This window comes from Mesitornis unicolor, unplaced genomic scaffold, assembly GCF_000695765.1.
Source record: "Mesitornis unicolor isolate BGI_N332 unplaced genomic scaffold, ASM69576v1 scaffold10221, whole genome shotgun sequence".
NCBI lineage: Eukaryota > Metazoa > Chordata > Aves > Mesitornithiformes > Mesitornithidae > Mesitornis > Mesitornis unicolor.
This window is the reverse complement of record NW_010165776.1, coordinates 101,381-118,376: the sequence shown is the minus strand read 5'-3', so window position 1 is coordinate 118,376 and position 16,996 is coordinate 101,381. Positions and strand designations below refer to the sequence as shown.

The 16,996-nt window shown below is 45.9% G+C and overlaps 1 protein-coding gene across 1 annotated transcript in view; it reads left to right on the top strand.

Moving 5' to 3' along the window:
* LOC104548662 (collagen alpha-1(V) chain) overlaps nucleotides 1-16,996 on the top strand; it is a gene marked incomplete at its 5' end in the record, with an annotated part of 78,974 nt that overhangs the window by 9,627 nt on the left and 52,351 nt on the right. The window contains 9 exons of the mRNA XM_010194747.1: nucleotides 1,422-1,463; nucleotides 1,732-1,794; nucleotides 8,725-8,799; nucleotides 10,302-10,394; nucleotides 12,860-12,916; nucleotides 13,063-13,116; nucleotides 13,744-13,797; nucleotides 14,559-14,612; nucleotides 16,314-16,367. Of these exons, the coding sequence (XP_010193049.1) occupies nucleotides 1,422-1,463; nucleotides 1,732-1,794; nucleotides 8,725-8,799; nucleotides 10,302-10,394; nucleotides 12,860-12,916; nucleotides 13,063-13,116; nucleotides 13,744-13,797; nucleotides 14,559-14,612; nucleotides 16,314-16,367 (546 nt within the window). The remainder of the gene's footprint in view (nucleotides 1-1,421; nucleotides 1,464-1,731; nucleotides 1,795-8,724; nucleotides 8,800-10,301; nucleotides 10,395-12,859; nucleotides 12,917-13,062; nucleotides 13,117-13,743; nucleotides 13,798-14,558; nucleotides 14,613-16,313; nucleotides 16,368-16,996) is intronic.

Here is a 16,996-nt window from a genome sequence, read left to right as displayed (position 1 = left end):
GGTTCATCCCTAATTACCACCCAGAAGGGATCAGGGTCTCCACGGCAGTGAAACTGCTGTCAAAATGGGCACGGGGTGCAGTCTATGACCTAAATTCTTTACTGGTGAACAACAACTGCACAGGCGCTTCTGTGATGACAGCAGCAGAAAATTTTCCCAAACACATCCAAATGAAGCGGAAGCCAGATTTTAAACGAGGTGATAATGAGTAGTGTGGACACTGGGAAAGACAGAAAGTAGTGCTGGCCACGTATTAGTGGTGCAGAAACATGCATCCCACTAATGGAACCAGGGATGGTTCAGGGCAGTATGTTTGACCCTATTTTTTGCTTCTCTGGGCTTAGAGACTGTGGCTTTTGGGGCAGAAATGCCTGAGTTTTCCTCTGGATGTTTCATATCCATCCAGATGTGGTGTCAGCTGAGACATATTTAGCCCAGGAGACCAGCCAAGGGTGACCTGAGACCACTTCTCCCATGTGAGCCGACTGCTTCCCTACAGATTTTTACAGCTGATTCCATTCCATAGCACAAATGTTCCCCTTTGAACAGGGACTGAACATAAATGTCCCTGTTTGCTACAGATGGTGAGCACTGGGACTGCTTTGGCTCGACCTGGGTGCTGCTGGGGGACATGGTCACTTGTCCAGAGATAAAAGGGCAGTGTTTGCTATGGAGCTCTTCCCAACAGATCATCCTGGAAATGATGCTTCTAGAAAGAGTTTCCCTGGTTTATTGGGAAGTTTCTTTCCTGCCTCTTACATACCCATGAGGGGAGAAAAAAAATAAAAAAAGCTCAATTCTACCGAGTACATGATAGACCTGATTTAAAGTTATGACAAAATATTTAGATTAAAAGGAATGGAATAACATTATTCTACCATTTTGCCCACACAGTGATTTCCTAGGTACACAGAGTAAATCACAGCGTGCAGGCTGCTAGGAAAGTAATTTAAAAAAAATCTCCTTGCAATCTGATTATTAACTTTTTTTTTTTTCTTTAAGCTGCTTGGGTTTAGAAACAGCTTCTTCCTGAAGAGGAGCTCTTCTCCCACGGCAGCACCATCAAGGCTTGACAAGCCCCAGGATTTGCCCTTTCCCTGGCCATGAGCTAAGGGAGAAGGGTCATAGTTAGGAAAGTGACGACCTTATGTTGGGGCAAGGGTGGGCTCAGGGAAAAAGGGCTATTTTGCCGTGCCCATTGTGATTCCAATAGACAATATTTGGCTTTTGTGCCTCAGGCAATGGGGTCACAAGAGATAGCATCCAGAGAGTGGAAACCCTTCAGCTCTGGGATGCCCAGACCTAGCAGCAAGACCTGAAATACTTAAGAACAGATAAACCATTGGGCTTTCCAGCCCAAAGTCAAAGTGAACTTTGAGGATGTGCCTTGCTAATTACTTTTCTTTTTTCCCCATGCTTAGGGCATGCTGGTGGAAGGCCCGCCCGGTCCTGAAGGCCCAGCAGTAAGTGGGGTTTTGTCTGCACCTTGCGCTGAAGGACGCGGTGGCTGTGGGTGCATGGGGAGGGCTCAGCACGCAGCTGCTCCTGGGCTCTGTTATAGCTTCCATATGCCATGCATGTGTGCAAGTGCTGCAGGGTCCGTCTTCTGGTGCAAAAATAAACAGAAAGCCCTAATTTTTTTCCTGTCCATCGTACAAATATGTTACAAATAATAACACATTTTTCCTTTAGCGGCTTATTTTTATTTTTTTGCTGTCTTTTTTATGCTAGGGCCTGCCAGGACCGCCAGGACCAACTGGACCTGTGGGCTTAATGGGTGACCCTGGGGAGAGGGTGAGTACCCACGTTTCCCTCCTTTTTGGATGAAGCCTTGGGTCGTTTTGTGTGTGCTAAGTGGGACTGTGGTGTATCACTAGTGCCCTAAAATGCTGCTTATCCTGTAATGGCAATCTCTTCTAAGTCATCCCCAACAGGAGCTTATGGTCGGGTGCGGGAGCTGGGCTGTGGCACTGGGAAAACATGATGAGCAAACACACAGAATGACCATTAGCAGGGTAAAATGAAGTTCAACTGCAATTCTGCATCCTTATTTCAGCTGGTGTCATGAGTCCTGGTGGAGATTTGGGGTTTGATTGGATGCAGGATGATGCCAGGTCTTGCCACCACCACTGCTTCTGGTCTTTCCTTACACCCTCTTTTGTTCCCAGCCTGCTCCTGATGGGACAATATATCTTGTGCAGCACCTCGCCTTTTCTGTACATGGATTATTGCTCTGTACCAGCGAGCACTAGAGACCGCTGGATGTGCCTTAGCAGTGCAGTAACTCAGGTTTTGCGTGTTTGATTTTGATGGGGCTTTAAATCAGTTTAGTCCCTGGCAGCCACTGCTCTGTAAAGTGCTGCCTGCAGAAGCCCCCAGCTTCAGGGCATCTCATTGCAGGCAGCTGCTCCGAAGCACTTTTGTGGACCCAAATCCTATAGTTTAGCACCACATTTCTGTCAAAGTTGTGTATTTATTTGTTATTGCTGAGTCCTCACCTGGGATCAGCCTCAGCTGCTGGAGCAGCTCAGTTTGGGTCTGTAACTGGAAGAGTGCATGCAGTGCCCTTGAGTCATAGAGGTTTGGGTGATGGAGCCCCAAAATGGGGGCTGTGCTGGCAGGAGAAGAGCAGTTCCCATCTCGGTGCAGCACAGTGAGCATGCAGGGGTGGCAGGGGGCTGCAGGGGAGCACAGGGGAATCCATGTGCCAGCAGCAGTTGTCTTGTATGAACAAATCCATAGATTCAGTGGGTTTGCCATGAGCAAACCAAATGGAGGTTGGAGCTTGACGCTGTTTCTGTGCTGTGGCGCATTGTGATGTGGAGTGCGGTCAAATATGCTTTTAAAATAGCTTCTAGCATACTGCAGTTTCATCCAGGGAGTGGGGCTCCCAGCTCTCCCTGTGTGTGAGAGCTTCTCCCTGGGAGGTTCATCTCCTTTCCCCTTGGCAGCAAGTGAGACTTATTTTGACTCAGACCAAGACAGACTCCTATAGTGAGGAGCTAAAAAGAGCAAATTAGGCACGCAGGGAAATCCTGGGTTATCCTCATGCCAAGCAAAACTGGCTCTTGCAGTTGGATGAGATGATCATTGTAGGTCCCTTCCAGCTGAAATAGTTCAGTCTGTTCCAATCTAATGTGGCCGGGACAGCAGTGGCTCGAGGGATGCTCTGTGAGCAGTTTCAGTGGATGCTAGAAGTTCACCTAAAAATAAAAGCAGCTCTAACAACAGCCTCTGCCAGGCTCTGTGTGGCCTGAGACATCCCAACAGTCCTATTAGCAAAAACATGGGGAAAAAAAGCGCTTACAGGTGGGTTTCTGAAGGCAGGCTTGGTTAGAGGTCTGTTTTTCCAGAGTTTCTCCTGGAAACAAGAACAGCAGCAACATGGATCACAGGAGATGTGCCCGAACACAACGTCAGTGCTGTCACCCAGCGAATGCAAAACACTTTTCCGAGGAAGGGAGAATTATCAGCAAATGCTTCTTAATCTGATTGCTGAGGTCCTGAGCATGTTTTTCTGGCAGATAGAGGAGCCTGGTACCCATGGCAAGCTCTTGTGCCTGCAGCATCCTCTGCTGAGTCAGCAGTTGGTCTCCAGGTGGGAAACCACATCCTCATTGCCTCCTGGGTGCCTGGGAAGAATAAGCTGGGGTGATCCAGGCTCTCTGTGTTTGAAGGGCTCTTCTGGCAGATCTTGGCTGAATTCTGCCTGGACAAGGTGGGAAAAGCTGATGGCAAGGTTCAAATGGGAAGGTCTGGACAGATAAGGGGTGTTATGCTGTTCTGATGTGGGTCTTAGCACAGCTGATTGCTGTGACTGCTGTTAAGGATTCATGTTGCAGCCTTGCTTATCTCTTCCTTTTTTTGTTTACTTTATCTTTTCTTTTAATTGAGTAAACTAAGCCCAGAATGAATAGAAAAGAGAATTCACTCCATTGCAGAGGTTCAGAACAAGATCTCTGTGCTATCTCAGCTTTGTTTTTAACACTAGGGCGATACCAGAGGTGTTTGCCTCTGCAGTCACCATCAGGTATGCATCGAACTCCCCATGGTTTTCATTTCTTCTTGCTCCTGGCCTGGCTGTGGGCATGGCAACACCAGTTGAGGCACCTCTGGAAGTGACCAGGCATGGTTATACTTTAGGATTCAGGAAGAGATGTATCAAAATATGAAAGCACCAATTAGAGAGAAAGGATTAATATTTTTCCCAGTCTTTTGTGGCCTGGGTCTCTGCTTGGGTTAAATGGAGACCGAGTCACTCTGCCTGCACTTGCAGAGGCCTTTTTTAAGCTGATGTTTACCCCTCCCTTCTCCCTTCAGCTTTTAAAATCCAGCTGTGTCACCTTTTCTGTCCTACGTACCCTCGAGCTGTTGTCCTGCCCTAGGGCTGCCATCCTTCCTCTCCCACCCATTGAGGTGGTCTCCATCCAACCCACTCCTCAGCAAAAAGCAAGAGATGGGAAGATGCCCCTCTGCAGTTTGGTGCTTTTCCAAATTACCATCCCATCGGGGTGGGTTTGGGACCCCTGGGGGTCTTTTCCCTAGGGACAGGGACAGGAGGGGTTGTGTTCCCAGCTTTGCTGTGCACTGGAGGAGAAGTCAACCAGCTGGCTCCAGGCCTTCACTGTTCACCTCCCAGCCCAATGACACTCACATTGCAAAATACAGCCACTGAGAGAGATAAAATCATTCCTGGTCTGTGCTGGGAAGTGTGTGCTGCGGTTTTAAGGTGTACTTGAGGAGATTACTCAGGAGCTGGGGCGTTCTTGTGACAATGACCCTAACCTAGGCCCTTGTTTTTTTTTTTTAATTAAGTCTCTTTGTTGCAATGTTTGTCCCCCGGGACTTGGCTGGAGTCCGCTGGCTGCTGCGCTCCCGCAACCCCCTGGAGCTGTAAAGATCCCCACCTCATTTACGCTCCTGGTGTATTTATTGTTTTTAGATGGAACAGTAATAACGTTTCTTGTGGCTGTGACATGATTGAGAACGAGAGGCCCTGGCTGCGCTGCATTGATCAGCGAGCTCAGAAAGTCAATATGCAGCTGCAGGCTCAGCCCATGGCCAGGAGCCAGGGCCACCGCTTGGAAAGGGTGGCTTAACCCTTGAGACACCTCCTGTACTGCAGCAGAAGGACCAAGGGAGGGCTCTGCACCCTCGGGTGTTGGACTTCATAGAGGGATGGGAAAGCTGGGCAAGGTCCCAGCAGTGTTTTACATCTTGCAGAGGTCCAGGGTTAGTCAAGAGCTGAGTGGCTTCATCAGGCTCTTGGTGGTTCTCCATCCTGCATGCTCTTTCCTGTAGGACCCATCCTGAATGGATCCTACATGCTTTCTCTTCTTTATTCACTTCCTCTGCTCCTCAGAATTCATTTGCGTGGCAGGATGGATGCTGACCCTGGTGATGAGGGAGTGTCTCTGCTATTTGTCCAGGCAGATGCAGAGGTTTGCTGGCCCAGCTCCTCTTGAGCGGTCGAGCAAAGCCAATCAGCAGCAGACACACACTGTCCCCAATGAGGTTGCTCCACACCCTGAAATGAAAGGCGTAATTTGCATTCTAGCACAGACAGCACATCCTGCTTTTCCAAGTGTCCAGAACAGAATGTAATACAACATATTGTGCAGAGACAAGCGATGAACTTACAGAGCCAGGAACTGCAACTGTATTAAAATACTCCTTTTCAATTAGAGCAGCTCCTCTTTTAATTTGTTTATTATTAAACCTGCACATAGCTCATGAATTTACATGACACTTCTATGTGTACAGTGAGGAACGTTTCCTACGCCTGCATCTGATGGAAAGAATTTTTATTTGCAATCAGGCAGGTGCACTGAATTAATATACCAACAATATTCATCTATGTTAATATTGGCCAACACTCATTTAGCTCTGTTTTATTCATCATGTCAGCTTGTTCATTTATCCCGGTTATTTTACAATGCGGAGAAGAGCTTGCGTCACCAGCAAAGCTGCGGAGCAGCCTGTTTGTGGGAGGTTTCAGGGACTGATCTGGGAGGGCGGTTTTAGGATGACTTAGGCTTCTTCAAGCAGTGGGAAGAAGGAAATATGGCATTTAGGAGACCAGGGAGCTATTTCTTGGGACTGGAATGAAGAAAGTGGGGAAAAAGAGCTCCTTTCAAGGAGATGAGCTGCAGTGTTAGAACAAACAGCAGCTCTGTCACCAGCCCCACTGTGTGTTGGTTATCTCAGGGCTGCTCAGGGTCTCTTTGGGGCAAGGCTGGTCACAAAGCAAGAGCTACATCTCCCAAGACCGTGCAGCCATTGCATCCCAATGGATTTATTACCACTGAGGACAGTTTTGCATCCCAGAAGTGTAATAGCTCCTTAAACTCCTTATTGGGGTTCTGAAAGGCTTGGTGTTTTCAGGGTGCTCTTTTTATCTATCAGATGACAAGAAGACTCCAAATATTGCAAAAAACATCTTCTGTTGCCAAATTCTCTGTCCGGGACTAAAAATGGCAGAAAAATAATCCTAAAGAGAGACTTCTAAAGGAAATTTTGAGGCTCAGCACTGTGGGCTGCCGGGCACCACTTCGTCTGTCGCTCTCTGCATCTTGAGGCTCTCGAGCACTGACACACCGAGGTTTCGGTTTAAACATTCCCTTGAAATATTGCATTAGTGATTGCACTCAGTATGGCGTTTTAGAGCACTGCACCAAATGAAAGTTGAAGTCCCCATCCCTGGCTGCTATATATCAGCAAATCTCTATTTACATAATGAGAGTGACACAGATTTACACCAACTGAGAGTCTGGCACACTGCGTTTCTTAAAGACATTCATGAATTTAAATTTGCAAAGTGCTTTATGGGTTTGATTTTCCTCCGTGCCATTGCCCCCCGCTGCTCTCCCCCGCAAGGAAGAGACCTCACACACCCAAACTGAAACAAAAAGAGGCGTTTATATATAAAAACACCTCATTGACATTTGTCAGACAGAGTACATACAGGGAGATAAACAAGCTCATTCCTGATCCATCATGTGCAGGATGGGAGTTAAAGGAGAAGAAAGAGAGGGAGAAGAAAGTTATATAAAATGATTCTGGCCTAAATTATTTATTGTGCTTCTGCTTCAGCAGATGGGACTGCCCTCTGCACCTCATCAGCGGAGTCAGGGACTCCAGTGTCAGCCAGCCTAAGTAAACAGCGTGAATGTAACATCATGAGCTTGTCTTGAAAAATGGATGGGCTGGTGTGTTACGCAGTATCCGTTCGGCACTGAGGGAGCTGCTGGGTTGTTAGGGTTGGTTGGGGTTTTTTTGCTGATAAATCACTGGCTGCAGTGCTGTCTGCTGCAGCGCTGGGAGCAGCGTTGTTATTCCGGGCCGGTTGTGGTGCAGACCTCGGTTCCTCTGCCCTGTAATTGTGGTGCAGGTCAATGTGCTGGGTGGAGGAGTGGTGGCTCTTCCTCCCCACCCTCCTGTTGGGCTCTAATTCAGTGCTTGAAACTTTGGCTCGAGTGGTTTGGGGTCCTTTTTGAAGAGAGAGGTGATGAGGGAAACATTTTGTTAACATGGTGTAGAGGGAATGGAAGAAAAGGGAACAAAGAGTTGTAACAAAGAGATGCGCCCAGATCTTGCTGGAAAACAGTGGGGCAAGGATAGCACATCAAATGGGTTTTGTTATATGTGCTGATTTTTAGTGATTTTGTCACCTATTTCTCTTCTCACTTTCCTATCTCTATCCACCTCCCTTTGCCTTGTGGGGTGAACATCCAACTTTCTGGGGTCTGACTCTTGTGTGTCCCTGTACTGTGTCCATATGTGTCTGTGGTGTCTGGCAGGGCTTTATTTTCACTTTGATTTGGTGTCAGCACAGACTGGAGGGCTCAAGACAAGTTGAAGAGAGTGAGAACTAACATAGACATTTGGTGCTTGCTCGTCTAAGAGCTCACTGGTATTAATCCACTCTTGTTTTTGGCTCCTTAAGCTGCTGTGAAAATCACAGTTATGCATGCATATGGAGTAGCTGGATGTCATCCTTATTTGCATGTAGGATTGCTGGATGGATGTGCAAATCTGAACTAATTTAAAGTACACAATTGGGAGTGCAAGTAATCTATGGGCTGTCTTAGGAAAATTTGCCGTATTTGATTATTTATAGCCTCATCAATAGATCTTGTACTCCACCCCCTTTTCTTTAGTACAAGTTAAAGATACTCAACTGATGTTAATCAGCACAGCTTCGCTGAGATCCTCAGAGTTTTGCTGATTTACAGCCACTCACAGGATCACTCCATTGTAGATGGAAGTAGACACATAGGACTAAAAAAGTAAAAGACAAAAGAGAGAAAAATGAAATGACCCAGATGACTGAAGATGTACAGAAATGTATTTATCTTTCTCCACTTATATTTCATTGACCTGAGTTATGAAGTTTCATATACTTTTTTTAATAGGTTTTTAGCAGACCCAGCTGAACATTGATTCCATTGACTTGCAACATTGCAGACTTTTATTGCTGACCCGAAAATTGTGTATGGCAGATCCTGGAAATACAGGGGCCAGGTCGTAAGAAGAAGGAATTACTGAGAAAATTAATTTGCTCTTACAGATGTGCTTTCACAGAATTTGCCATAGCTTTAGGATGCCTATGTGCTCAATGCATAGGGAGCCTTTGTATTGTGACATATGTCTTTACAGCCATGACTACTTATGAGCAGAGATGATTAAAATGACGCTACAGAAGTCTATTTTTATTTCTTGTAGGGCCCACCTGGCCGCCCAGGCCTTCCAGGAGCAGATGGTTTACCAGGACCACCAGGGACGATGCTTATGTTGCCTGTAAGTATAAGTGTAACTAAAAAAGCATTTAAATGAGTTGGGCTTCTTGGCTTTGCTACTGCTTGTTCTTGCAGAAATCTCCCATCGCTTTTACACCAAGGCTGCATTTTCCTTGGTATAAAAGATGGAGCCAGATGATCACCCTTGTAAATTTGTCTTTTGCAAAGCTCTAGTACTTCTTCACTGGTCAAAAGTAAAGGGTAGGTAGGTTAAAATTTCTCATGAATAAGCTTAAGTGCTTCAGTTTGGTGTGACATTGGAGGTAAAAGTCATGAAGAAGCAGCCGAAGACACCTCTAAGGGCCTAATTTCCAGGAAGCCCCCTCCCTCCTATACTGAGGAATTTCTAACAGCTCTTCAAAGCAGCTGCCAAAATTGTAAGCACCTGAATTAACTGGTCTCTTTTGATGACTAGTGGTTATAGTGCATTGTCTTTTCCCTCTACATGAAGCTAGCAAGTACCGAGTCAGCCGCCTTCATCCTGAGATGCTAAAGGAATGGTTGTATTTGTGTTTGCTTTGATGTGAGAAAACCTTAAGGGAACCAGCTGCTGAAAGTAAGTGGTTAGGTACCAAAGGAGTGAAAAACCACAGCGCTTTTGTATGGGCTCCAAATGGTAGGATGATACTTGTGCAGGTTACTGGCAGGGTGCCTAGGACAGCCTTGGCCGAGTGCTCAACATGGAGCTCAGCTGGCCACTACAATACATTTGTTGGCCCCTACAGTAACCGGCCGTAGGCCTCTGAATTGTACCTCTCTGAATCTGCTTGCCAAGTCCATGTGGTCATACACCTAGTGCCAACCAAGTGAAATGCAGAGGTGAAGTGGAGGTGAAAGAGCCATCCAAGTAGGCTCTACATCCTGGAGAGTCCTTCTTGCAAAACCCCAAAGACACGTGCAGTTACGGCAGGAGAAGGGTCCATGTCCTGGAAAGTGGGCTTGGAGCTGTTGGGAGTAGAAGAGGCAGAAGAATACATTAAACTTTTTCAACTTTGGGAAAATAAAGCATTAATGCTTGGGGTTGTTTTTAAATCCTTTGTGCGCTGAAGGATTCTGACCTGAACAACAGGAGTAGCTTGGTTCTTGAGAAGTGCAGCCCATGGCAAGCAGGCAGCTACAGCCAAATAAACCTGATGCAACCCCATCTCTGGAGGTCTCCTGGCCAGCAGCATCCATATGGGGAATATCCGCCCTATGAGAATTTCCGTTTTGCATTTTGTTTTGTACAATGGTGTGCAAGGTCCTTAGAGTTCAGAGCCTACAATCCCTCTCATTGTGCGTTACTTTCAACTGGGTGAATTTGCTGTGTGGATACAGACATAAGACATGGTTTGTGCCCATAAGCTGGGTGACCTGAAAACCCAGTGGTTAATGGGATGGTCTGGAAGGACAGTGATGTGGTAGGGTCAGTGATGCTGAACAGGGCTGTTTAGGAGTCAGGCTAGCGTGAGGGTGGAGAGATAGCAACCCTGTGACTTGCATTCTCCATCTTGTTCCCATCAGTTCCGCTTTAGTGGAGGAGGAGATGCTGGCTCTAAGGGACCTCTCGTTTCAGCCCAGGAGGCCCAGGCCCAAGCCATCCTGCAGCAGGCCAGGGTAAGTGAAGGGTGATGGGAATGCCTCTTGCAGCAGTTGCCCGTGGAAGCAGAGGAGGACCAGAACAAATGTTTCAAAGGGGTTGCCTCTCATGTGAGATGAAATTGCTGTGTGGCTTGAGGTGATGACATCTGGAAGGCTTAACCTTTTACTAATGACCTAGAAAAGGCCCTAAAAACATGGTTTTAAATTGCCTACAGACCTTGGACAAGGCCTTCTGCTGGTGCCAGTACAGACCTGTTGGCCGCAGTGGTGTTTGCTGTTCACGCTGACAGTTTTGTGAGTCTGTTGTGAATGAACAGTTATGGTATGTGCTGTAGGGGATTTCTTTCTTTCCTTTGTTGTTTGTTTTATTTCTTTTTTTCCAGTAAATCATAATAATTATATGTATGTCACAGATGTAAGCTGTTCCCGGCTTCTCAAATCTCAACAGTCAGACTGCAATTTCCTCTAATGTATTTATTTGGAAATACATAGAGAATATCCATGTAGCATTTTTTTTCCTCGGACAACCTTATTGATTGATGATCGAGTAATCCCAGGTGATGTTTATTATGTAGGCTCACTGGTGAAATGACATTGGGCATGCACGTTTCCAGTACAACTCCTGTTCCCTGGCTGGATGAGTACCTTAGTGTATAAGGCTTTATACTCATCTGTTCAAAATAAAACTTAATATCTAGCCAGTACAGCTTTGAATTTTTTCTTCCAGGAGTGCTTCTGTGAAGTTACATTTGATCATTGCCACGTCTCTTGTTCAGAGGCGGTGGCTTTAGCAGAGACTTTCTGAGCCAGTCTGCTTAAACGGGGTAAAAAGCAATTTATTTCACCCTCAAATCAAATAAAATCCTTCAGGGTCCCACCCAGCTGAGCAGCACATGCCCCTTTTTAGGTTTATAACAAGGGGTTTTGGCTTAGCCTGAGTAATTCTGGTTTCTGCCCAACTCTCCTTTTACAGAAGAGTTTGATCTGATACATATTCAGGTGGAGTACAGGGCCCTGATGCTACCGGCAACTGCATTTTCCTGTCCATTAACCTTGCTCTGAGAATAATATTGGTGGATTATGTTTCTGGTGTTGCCTTGTCAGTCTTAATTTCAGGGCTGCCTACAGTTTTTCCAGCAGCGTTTTATTTTGCTGGGAAATAGGGGTTTTGACCAGATGAACGTTTCATGAGAAGCATCTGCTTTCTCAGACTCTCTTTTTATGTTGGGATTTTTTTTTCTGCCTGTTGAAAATTGTGTTGTGATAAAAACAGAGAACCTCCCCTCACTCAAAGTCCCTTTCCTCTGTGGGTTTGTTTTTTTTAATTTTCTTTTTTTTCAGGAAAAATTTTTAAAACAATCAAATCCCAGATGACTTTTGGGCTGTGGATGAAAAGTTAAATATTTCCATGAAGGAAAAAAATCCATTTCTTGGTTAACTTCAACCTATTATCAGAGAATTTCAGCTGAAAACTCTGATACCACAAAGCAGAAAGAGAAATAAATGACTTTTTTTTCTGTGAGGTAGTTACAAGATATGGCAGGAACAGAAAAGGAGTCCTGCAGGGGGAAGGATATCTCCTTTCTGGGGGGTTGTTTTTCTTGTTATTGTTGTTGCTAATTGTATTATTAGGTTGATTTATTCCCTTAAAATTTGGCTTTCAGTAGGCACTGCTCGCTGTCCCAGCTGGCAGTGTTTTAGAGCATTTCCCTTTTAATGGGATGTTGTAAAAAGATGCTGCATAATCTGACATTTGTGCAATATTTATCCCATTCCAAGTACAATCACGGGGAGATTTTAATTACTGGAGTACACAGATAATTACAACTCTTTTAAAGTGTTGAATTGTCACGAGAGAACAAATTGTCTGAGCGATGTTTTAAAGAGTGGACCAGCCCCATTACCCACCATGGAAATTACTGACTTGATGCATGGTTACATGGCTCCTTAATTATTGAGCTAAAAGCTCCCTGTTGCAAATAGAATTGTTGTTCTGTTTGCAGGATATTAAATAGTAACCAAAAAAAGGGAAAAAAATTCCTCCAAAACTGAACTGGGATCCTAAATATACATGAACAAACTCCTATAGCTTGTCCAGGCAAGGTTTTGACATTTACCTTCAATAATGTGTTGCCAAAAGCATCCATTTTATTGTCTGTATGTGATGATGGAAAAGGGGGTCTGACCTGGCAGACAAGTCCATGTGTAGGTCCATGTGTCCTCTCAGTAGACACACGCACTGTTCGAGGGCTTTGCCTGTTTGTGGCTGTGAAAAGGAGTCGGTGGGGCAGCAAATTGCATGTTCTTGAGTAAATTCACTGAGGGTGTGGACATTGCTCCAAGGATTTGTGGTTCTCGGGGTGTGGGGAGAACACGGGACTGGTGGCACCATGGTGGCTTTATCCCATTGCAGCAACGAAGCAAAGACGCCAACTGAGCAACATTTCTCTTTCTGAGCAACGTTTCTCTTTCTGTTGCAGCTGGCGCTGAGAGGACCAGCGGGTCCAATGGGTCTGACTGGGCGGCCTGGACCCATGGTAAGTGCTTGTACAAGAGCAGACCCAGCTGGCTCCGTGGATGCTCTGGGTTGCCTGCATGAATGGCTCTTTCTTAACATGGTTTGTTTCTGCCCTTTGGCTCTGTTGTGGAAAAATGCAATAAATTGTTTATTCTCTGTCCAAAGGGACCCCCGGGCAGTGGAGGACTAAAGGGAGAAGCTGGAGATATGGGACCTCAGGTAAGTATGGGCAAACTGGGGGCCTGGGGGAATCTGGGGGAAATGAAGGCGTGGAGCAGCCTATGAAGCAATGATTCAGTAACTCAATGCCAGCTGAAAGTGAGAAGGTGTGGGAACATCTGTTTTGCATATAAATGTCCTTTCAAGTATCTGAATGCAGACTCGAGATGTAATTTTAAGCCAACAGTGTAAAATTCTGCAGGTTGTAGTCCTTTCCTGCGAAGACATCCATGGAGGAATCCTGTAATTATGAGATAGGTTGGAGTATGGGGAGTTCACTAATGCTCAGGAAATTGTTCTCCCAAGCCATAAATCCTGCTTTAAGGGAAAATTCCCATTTCCTAATGTTGGGGGAAGTGATTTGTCTCCACCATGTGGAGCTGCTTGTGGGGCTAAAGCTTCCTTGTGGATAAACGCATGCATTTCCTGTCCGGAGATGCTCAGTCTTGAGCCTTTTCTGTGTATTTTGAACCACGGGCTCTGCTTGAGGAGTTCACATCCCATTTTGTAGCCCTGGTGATCCTGGCAGCCCCATTAGCACCTAATCTGCAATGCCAGCAGGCACTGGGTCCCTTTGTTGTGCCTTTGGGTGATGGCCTTTCCTCATCTCTCCTTGATGCCTTACAGGGTCCACGAGGCATCCAAGGTCCTCCCGGTCCGGCAGGAAAACCAGGCCGCAGGGTGAGTGGCCTGGGAGCTGTGCTGACAACTCCGTTCACTGCAGTTTCTGCTAGAAATTGTTTCTGCTGCCAAACCATTGCCGAGCGCCAAGAGCATTGCACAAGAGCGGGCGGGTGGCCGGTGACTTGTCCAGGACCTCTCCGTCCATCTGGGCAGAGGCAAATGAGGACGAAAGTTAAAAGCTGGGCAGTGTGGGGAGAACTGCAAGTCCACGCTTCCCACTCTTTTGTCTTCATTTTGGGGTTTTTTTGCCTTCTCTGTGGCATTGAGGTTGTAGCCACATAAACATTCCGGGCTGGTTTGGACAGTCTCCAGGTCTTGGTAGTGCGTGAGTAGGATCCGGTTCCCAAAGGCTTTCTGGAGCTGGTATAAATGGTGTTCACTCTGTCAACATCCCTGATGCTGATTTTAATTTTATGCCATCCTCTGGCTCATCATGATTTGGCTTTCTTAAAAAAAACAACCTCATTTCCATTTGTGGACATCATCATCAGCATATCTTAAAATGCGCTGGAAGATAATTATTTCAAATTAAAATCAATGACTGTGTCCAGCATCCCATGTAGCTTCGCTGCCGTTTGTCTCATACCCTCATTAGCGCCAGGCTGAGCCCACAATGCTGCTTCAAACCCAGAGCAAGGGAAGCTGCTCCCCAGCGCATGAGCTCCCACTTCAATCAGACTTCCCTCAGCCGCAGAGCAAAGATGTCCCTGCGGTCCTGCCTTACCCTTTGTGCTTGACTTTGCTTTTCTCCATTGCAGGGACGCGCTGGCAGCGATGGAGCCCGGGGGATGCCTGGCCAGACAGGACCAAAGGTAGCGCAGCGTCTTTGTGTGCTTTTTAGGAACCTGTGGCTGCTTTTTAGCATGAACTGAGGGACCCCGGGCAGATGGAGCCCACCTTGCTTGGAGGAGGGGGTTGAAATGGTCCTGTGAAGTCATGGGCTCCACGTCTGAGAGTGAGAAATTAAACACACACCTGGAAGGCAGAATAGCAATTTTTCTTTTCTATTTCCTTTCTTTTTATGATTTTTTTTTTTAAATTTCTGGATCCTCTTAAGAATGAAATATGCTCCCTTGGCTGCAGTTGTAGAAAAAATACTTTGGAATCCCAATTATGAAAAACAAACATGAATGAGCTGTTGGAAATGTCCTAAAATATAACTACCAAAAAAAAAACCTATTAACTGTGTGAGGAAATATAGAAGGCGTGGTGAGGAATTTTAATGCCCTGTATTTTTATTTGAGACAAAATCCCTTCATTCAGTTGTGATCTGCTGGTAGTATCAAGCAAGAAAGAAGCTGTTCCACTGAAATTGAATGCAGAGAAAGTTTGCTCAGGGAATCATGTATTAGGAGGTTGAAGTACTTTATTATGTAGATACTTAAAGCTGGAATAGATGGGGGGTTTTGATACAGAGACAGGAGACTGCAAATCATTTATCCAGTAAAGTGCTTTAATGAGCGTCGACTGCCCTCAAAGGAGTAGATGGCAGGGAAGAAGGGAAAACAGAATAATGAGCAGCGTTGGGAAGGAGAGGGAAATCTGCTGTGAGCAGAGGCAGGCGATGCTCTGGGACCTGCCACAAAGAAAACCCTGGGCACACCTCAGCCATATCTGTCCTCTGAGCCGCTCAGGTGTCATTGGCTTTGCTTTCCTTGGTGATAGGTAAAGGATTTGTAGCAGGGAGGAGCTGGTGCTGTTTTCCCATGCTGTTAGAATGCAAAAATACAAGTGGCTTCATCTCTTTACAGAGAAAATGAGGTTTTTCTGTCTACTGGGTGGTGCCCATTGCCTTCTGCCCTGGGTGTTGGGAAATGGTGTCACTCACGATTAGCAATCACCCCTGTGTCTTCTCTCTTTTCCAAAGAGTTGAGGCTTTTGGGAAAAGGCTGTCTCTGCATCGCTGTCCCAGTTTCCCCCCAGAATACCCGACTGGAACAGGGCACAGGTTTGGCAAAAACAGGTCAAAACAGATCTGTCTGTATCTATAGGTCAAAAGAGATCAATCTTCTTCTTATATATCTTCAGTTCTTATCTGTCTTCTTATCTGATTTCCTTAAGTCAGTTTCCAGAATTTATTTGCAAGATAGTTATTTCCTTCGAGTGTCCAGGAGGGTTACAAGGATGTATGGGATGGATTGTAGCAAAGCTCAAGGTGATGTAATTCTATGGGATTAAGAAGTAAATTAAAATGAACAAATAATTGGACTAGAAGAACTTCTCCAGGATCCAGGTGCTTTAGATCATAGAGAATTCACCCAGAGAAGCTCGAAAATCCACATGGTAAAACATTTAAAACCATAGGTGCTGAGGGAATAGGGAGGTTTTAAAATGACTTTGAGCTTTTTTCTTTTTTTAAATGTATGACTTTGAAATCATCACTGGTCTGATGGGAGGTGAAAGCTGAATGTCTGAGGGAGAAAATTGATCCCTCCTTGACACAGAAGGGAAACAAATTGGAAAGTTATTCAACAGCAGGTGGAAATGTGCACTAAACTGGTTTTCCTTTTTAGGGTGACCGAGGGTTTGATGGCTTGGCTGGTTTGCCTGGCGAAAAGGGAAATCGGGTAAGTTATCTCCCGCTTGTCTTCTGGAGTGAAACCTTGGCAGGAGGAGGTGGCTGGGGGGTGCGGGGAGGAGGGCAGCTACTGCTGGGGATAAGCCACAACGCTGCAATTAGGAGAGGATGCGAGTGTCCTGTAAGAGCATGCGGGGTGGCACAGCATCCCTGCCAGGAGCAGCATTCACATCCCAGGAAGCTGCAGGATCCTTCTGGGATTGCTTGAAATTGGGAAAGCGGGGAGTGGGGGGAAATAATCGCTTCAATAAAATGCAGACTGAAAATTAAAGCAAAACTTGCTCTTAGTGCAGTCAGGGATGGAAATTGCCAAGAACATAATGGGATTCTTCTCTTTGCTCTATAATTAAACAATGGGGGAAAAATGGAAGAAGCCGGTTATTTTGGCAGGCTGTTCATGCTTCTCCCTAGAGAGTGCAGCCACTGCTTTATAAAGCAAGGGAGTGTTTGAACAGCGGAGATTGCATCGTGATTACAAGCTACACAGGAAAGAGAAGACGGTGCCCGAGAGAGATGCTTAATCAGCCAGAAAGGGAATAGCATGCCTTGGGTAAAGCAGTAACTGCGAGCAGAGCCTGAGCACCTCTTCTGAAGGGGCTACAGTGCCTGCTTGGTTCC